We start from the raw sequence: 6,386 nt of genomic DNA, 5'->3' as shown, positions 1-6,386 counted from the left end.
AGAACAGAGTGGTCTTGCGTTATTAACAGAGATAAGCCAAATTTACAACCAAGGACAAAGACCCGGTAATTCCCACCTACATCTACCGAGGGCAGCGTGGACCACGTACGCACGGTCCATGATATCGTCAAGTGACAGACACCTTCAAGTCTTCAAGTTCCATTTTTCCTTTTTGCATTCGGGTTCAAGCAAAGGAAATACGAGCTTCCAAAGCTGCTAGGCGTACGCCCGCCCGCGAGTCTCCAAGCTCCTGCCGATGAAGGCCCTCGCCAAAACCCCTATAAAACCCCTTGCACAGTAAAACACACCTCCACTCCACAGTAAAAACCCACGCCCACAGGCAAGCAGAGGCCCCAGGACCGATCGCAGCAGCCAGTGCCATGGACAAGGAGGAGCAGGAAGGCCGCGCGACGTGGGTCCCCGGCGCCCTCATCGTCGGCGCGGGCCCGTCGGGGCTCGCCGCGGCCGCGTGCCTCGCGGCTCGCGGCGTGCCGGCCACGGTGCTCGAGAGGTCCGACTCGCTGGCCTTCACGTGGCGCCACCGCATGTACGACCGCCTCGCGCTCCACCTGCCCAAGCGCTTCTGCGAGCTGCCGCTCCTCCCGTTCCCGGCCGACTACCCGACCTACCCCTGCAAGGACCAGTTCGTGGCGTACATGGAGGCGTACGCCGCCGCGGCGGGCGTGGCCCCTCGCTTCGGCGCCAGCGTCCAGGAGGCCGCGTTCGACGCGTCCGCGGGCGCCTGGGCGGTGCGCCTGGCGGGCGGCGAGGTGCTGATGACGAGGTGGCTCGTGGTGGCGACGGGCGAGAACGCGGAGCCGCACGTCCCGGACTTCCCCGGCATGCGGCAGTTCGCCGGGCGCGTCCTGCACACGTGCGAGTACAAGTGCGGCGAGGAGTTCGCCGGGGAGAAGGTGTTGGTGGTGGGGTGCGGGAACTCCGGCATGGAGGTGAGCCTGGATTTGTGCCGGCACGGCGCTAAGCCCTCCATGGTGGTGCGGAACACGGTAATAGATACTACTACAATCACAATCACAATCACAATGAGCTCTTGCTATATATACCTAAGATTGTGCTGTTAGGATCCGTCCTCTCTTCTTGCTGCCTTTTGTTTGTTTTCTGTTGTAGTTCGTGCAATTATGTTGACTCTGCTCCTCTTTGGTGCCCTTAACTTCTTTGGCATTTCCCCTTCGGTGCCTAGCCTATCTTCTTGCTGCCATCTTTCATGACAAGCATGTTCCAATCTGCATGGGCGCTGTTGTTGATCCGTTTTGTTTCCCTTCCCTTTTGCTTCAACAAACTATTTATGCCCGCCCGTTTCATTCACGCTAAAACTAACAAGCAGTCACCGTAAAATAAAATTGTACAGGTCCATGTGCTGCCAAAGGAGATGCTGGGTGTGTCGACGTTTGGCATTGCCATGGCTCTGCTCAAATGGCTGCCGGTCCAGTTGGTGGATCGATTCATCCTGACGGCGGCGCGCTTGACCCTCGGCAACACGAGCCAGCTCGGGCTAAGACGGCCCAAGACGGGGCCCATCGAGCTGAAGAACCTCACCGGCAGAACCCCCGTGCTGGATGTCGGGACTCTAGACCACATCAAATCAGGCAAAATTAAGGTTGGTTAGCTCCACCAACGATAATTGAGATTGGCGTAAACTGTGGAAACCTGCCTAGCGGGCCACCGCCCAATCTGGCATACCATACCAGCCAGAGCCAGGTCTTGAATGAAAGCTCACTCATCATGAAGCTCCATTTCTTCTCTGTCGCTACAGCACAGCACATGCACGCCTTAACGTTTCTCTGCCGATTTCCTATGGCCTTGTGTATGTGTGCGCTGATGAGGTGATGTGATAAGCAGGTGGTAGGAGCAGTGAAGGAGGTGACGAGGGTCGGGGCCAGGCTCGCGGACGGCAAGGAGGAGCAGCAGTTCGACGCAATAATACTGGCGACGGGCTACAGGAGCAACGTGCCGTCCTGGCTCAAGGTAAAATACTTATAAAACAACCCACCAAAAAGGACTCCCTTGTTCGTTTTTGGTCTGCACAGGCACAGCTTAGCAAAACAGTAGTGGCACAGTGCGCGTCATGCCGTCACCTTGCCCTGCGTCCCCGCGTCACGGCCGTCCTCCCCTCCCTTCCCCTGTTGGGTTGGGCCATTTTCCCTTCTCCCCTCCCTTCCCCTGTTGGGTTGGGCCATTTTCCCTTCTCCCCTCCCTTCCCCTGTTGGGTTGGGCCATTTTCCCTTCTCGTGTATCGGGGGCGGGCAGGGGCAGCTCGTGCCCTCGCCTGCGCGGAGCCATGCGTTCCTTTCTCCCCAACTGTCCGCCTCTCTCGCGCCAAGTGATCGAGTCAGTGACTCACCCTGGGCATGGGCATGGGCATGGCCGCCCACCGCCGTGGATGCTGGACTCGAGACTTTGGATATACGCTTGCGTTGCGTCGGCCCGGTCACTCCATACCTGTGGATTGCTCAATATGGCCATCTAATCTATATGGTCTATTTCGGGTGCTAGTATCAGTATGGGACGACAAAAGGCTATCCAAACTACATATAGTCAAGATGGCAAGAAAGGTAGTGCTACTTGCTTGAGTCTGACATACTACTTTGATTTTACCCCATTATAAAAGTTCACCAGAGCAAGCCCGCCATACATTGATCCCCTGTAACTGTATGCCCTCCTTTTCTTTGTCTATTCTGATACACTCCATGGCTCATCGTTCCTAATCTGCAGGATGGAGGCGATGTCTTCACAAGAGAAGGCACGCCCAAAACCCCTTTCCCCGACGGCTGGAAAGGGCGAAACGGCCTCTACACCGTCGGATTCTCGCAGCGAGGGCTCCTCGGAGCATCGTCAGACGCCCTATGCGTCGCCAGAGATATACATTGCCAATGGAGGGAAAGAGAAAGAGAAAGAGATAAACCCACCAGCGATGTGCACGAAGCTGATAGCTCTGTTTGATTCTCACGGGAATGTACAGCGTTTAAGTAGGAGTTTTGTGCATATAACACCAAGCTCGTCTCTTGCCTGCCGCAAGGCACACCATTTGCTAAGTGTTTCCGAAGATGATTAGTGGAGTAGAACGGTGGTATGTGTAACGTGTCCCTATAGCACGCAAGCCAGCTTTTTTCTTTGTGTGTGTGTGTGGGAAGCTCTACGATGCGCCACTCCTCTCGACCACATGGGCTGGTAGCCCAGGGATCCAGCCTGAGGCCTGTTCGGCCGTTGCTTGGACCAGGTGTTGTTAGCCCAATTCGGTGGGGGAAGAAAGGCTCGCCTGAAAAGGGGGTGAGTATGGGCTGTAGGCCTAGTTTTTCTTCTTTGCTACGATTTTTCCAACACAGAGCAGTTTTTCCCCGCGGTTGCTATTTATCGCATCAAGCGATTGTAATAGCAGTTTTCGCTTAAGCGTTTCCCGCCTCACGACGTATTGGGCTGGCCCATTTACGCGCGCCCATTCGTTAAAAAACAGGCGAACTGCTATTACAATGTTTTGGGCTGAAAAGGAGGGATAAAACCCGGGTCATCAGCGAGGGCGCACGCCACGCTAACCAACGTCCCGTCAAAAAAACCACTCCACCGACGTTCTTTCATTCATTTTTGCATTTTGTTTTTATTTGGTTATTATATGTTCATTTTTTGCATTATTCTTTTTTTTTTTTGGTTCTCATTTTTCTCCTCCATTTTTTGTTGGTTCGTTTTTCTTCTCCACTTTTTGTTTTTTCTTATGTTTGTTTTCGTTTTCACTCTACATTTTCGTATGTGTCAAAATCATTTTTTTAGTTAGTGATCAATATTTTCTTTATACACGTTTAACATTGTCCGAATGGTTATAATCGTTAAAAAACAGGCGAACTAAGAGAAGGAGGGATAGAACCCGGGTCATCAGCAAGGGCGCACGCCACGCTAACCACTCCACCGACGTAGGGGCGCGTCTTACTTGAGGCCACTCCAGCCGTTTTCTTTTTTTCTATTATGTTTCCTTTTTCCTTTTTTCTTTCATTCATCTTTGCATTTTGTTTTTATTTGGTTATTATATGTTCATTTTTTGCATTATTCTATTTTTTGTTTGGTTTTCATTTTTCTTCTCCATTTTTTGTTGGTTCTTTTTTCTTCTCCACTTTTTGTTTTTTACGTTTGTTTTCGTTTTCACTCTACATTTTCGCCTGCTTTCGTATGTGTCAAAAACATTTTTTTAGTTAGCGATCTACATTTTCTTTATACACGTTCAACATTGTCCGAATGCTTATTTAATATTTTTCAAATACTTGTTCAAAATTTTTTAAATACTCATTCAACATTTTTTGAATACTTGTTCAACATTTTGAATGCTCAGTCAACATTTTTCATTTTTTCAACACTTTTAAAATACTCGTTCAACATTTTTAATGCTTATTCAACATTGTTCTAATACTTGTTCAACATGTTAATACTTATTCAATATTTTCCAAACACTTGTTCAACATTTTTTAAATACACGTTCAACTTTTTTCAATATTTTTCAAACACTTGTTCAACAATTTTTTAAATACACGTTCAACATTTTTCAATACTTATTCAACATTTTCTAAATATTTGTTTAACATTATTTCAAATTCTTTTTGAAGATTGTTTTTTGTATACAATTTCAACATTGTCCGAAAGCTTGTTCAACATTTTGTAATACTTACTAAACATTTTTTTAAACTTGTTCAACATTTTCCAAATACACGTTTAACTTTTTTCAAATACTTGTTCAACATTTTTAATCGAATAATGAAAATAACGAAATAACAAGAAGTGTAAACAAAATTAAAACATGGAATCAAATAACGAAATCAAAAGGTGAAAAAATAGAAAATAAATCGAGGCAGTGTACGTTCCACAAACTGGGCCGGCCCATACCCTCGTGTTTTTCAGCAGAAGACTCGACTCGCTGAACGCGAAAGATAGCAGCGCCCGTTTTTCCCTTCTTCTAAAAAAACATAGCTTTTCCCTGCACACAGGGAGCACTGTAGGGTAGTACAAGTCCAAGAAGTATACAAAGCATGTAAATTTCGGAATTTCACCAAGTTTAGACGGAAAAAACAGGATTTAACATATGTCCCACAACAAAAGCTTTATCAAGTTTGCATAGTTTGCAAATCAAAATGGGGGCGAATATATAAACACCACAAACATGACTTCACCAAGCAAAAGCAATGCTAAACCTATCCATGTCAGGAGCACTTGCCCATGAAGTTGAAGCATCTGATGCACTCCAAGGAATAACATACTTCTATCTATCTGGGATTGTTGGAACATAATGTGGATCTCTTTCACACCAAACAAAGTGGAGGTCATCTTTGTCATGAAGACAAACGTAGTTGTGCAATGTCATAGTAGCTACAACAATCAACATCTATGTTTGAATCGAGTAGTTTAGCGTCTTGAGGAGAATTTTTGATTTCATCCTCAACACTCCAAGGGCACTCTTTATGTCATTATGTTTAGAGTGAATCTTGTTGAACTTCCCTGGAGGAGTTTTGGAGGTGCGCCTCTCTAAAAGTCACGGAGATGATACTATTCTCTTTTGTGTTGCTAGATATCCAACTCGGTTAGGATACCCAACATCTATAAGGTAATATTTGCCGCAATTGCATGACACTTGCAAGATACTTGACATTAGTTGTAATTAAAAGAAATGCTCACCCTTTGGAGGACAGGGGAGGAGGCCTTGTCCATCTTAATTGCATGGAATGACATACTTGCATCATGTATAGAACTAGCATGTTCAGTTGAAACATAAATGACGTGGATATCAAAGTTACATATTACTATGTTAACCAGCCAAGCCCTCTTCACCTCCGAGACATAGTAAAACAAGTCACGAGGACGCCCGTTGCACCACCACCACCACCACGACCGCCGCTCACTTGCCACCAACGTAACCAGCCAACACGTGAGCCATGAGCTCCGTCCATGAGCACCGCGACTCCCACCACAAAGGCCGCCGTGCCGGCTTCTATGGTCCCAACTCCATCCCCGCCCCAAGCTTACAACCTGGCCTCCACCGCACACCTTTCCCTGCCCGGGCAATGGACGAGCTCCTCGGTGGTGTACCGCAACCAGACGGAGAGGCAAGGATGACTCTGTGGTCCTCCTGGCGACGAATCCATCCCTCAATATTGGACAACATCTGGGAGAGGTCCAACCCTTCGATGCATTCCGCACAAGTGCATCTAGGGAATGGAGCTGGTAGGCACGACCGCCACCACGCTGCAACCTCCCCTGCCCGGAAGCACGATGGAGGAGGTCGCTGACCGCAACCCGAGACGCCCACAGTGCTAGATCTTGTCGCGCCACCACCAAAGCTTGCCGGAGTTGTCGTCCCCGGCCCAGTCAGCCAGCGGCTTCATGCCACCGCC

At 48.5% G+C, this 6,386-nt stretch overlaps 1 protein-coding gene across 1 annotated transcript; it reads left to right on the top strand.

Annotated features, from left to right (window-relative positions):
- Positions 1-207: 207 nt before the first annotated feature.
- Positions 208-3,014, top strand: LOC125548448 (indole-3-pyruvate monooxygenase YUCCA1-like). Its single transcript, XM_048712039.1, has 4 exons — positions 208-1,007; positions 1,370-1,618; positions 1,861-1,986; positions 2,734-3,014. The coding sequence occupies exons 1-4, from the start codon at positions 381-383 to the stop codon at positions 2,959-2,961; spliced, it is 1,230 nt and encodes a 409-aa protein (XP_048567996.1). The 5' UTR covers positions 208-380; the 3' UTR covers positions 2,962-3,014.
- Positions 3,015-6,386: the final 3,372 nt, after the last annotated feature.

The sequence above is a fragment of the Triticum urartu genome, chromosome 3 (assembly GCF_003073215.2).
Source record: "Triticum urartu cultivar G1812 chromosome 3, Tu2.1, whole genome shotgun sequence".
Taxonomy (NCBI): Eukaryota; Viridiplantae; Streptophyta; class Magnoliopsida; order Poales; family Poaceae; genus Triticum; species Triticum urartu.
The sequence above is the reverse complement of the archived record's forward strand: the minus strand, read 5'-3'. Positions and strand labels throughout refer to the sequence as shown.

Bases quoted from the DNA above. Each gene is read 5' to 3' on its own strand.
- LOC125548448 (XM_048712039.1), top strand. From the start codon at position 381: ATGGACAAGGAGGAGCAGGAAGGCCGCGCGACGTGGGTCCCCGGCGCC. The intron at 1,008-1,369 runs GTAATAGATACT...AAAATTGTACAG, and splicing joins CCATGGTGGTGCGGAACACG to GTCCATGTGCTGCCAAAGGA. The intron at 1,987-2,733 runs GTAAAATACTTA...CCTAATCTGCAG, and splicing joins ACGTGCCGTCCTGGCTCAAG to GATGGAGGCGATGTCTTCAC.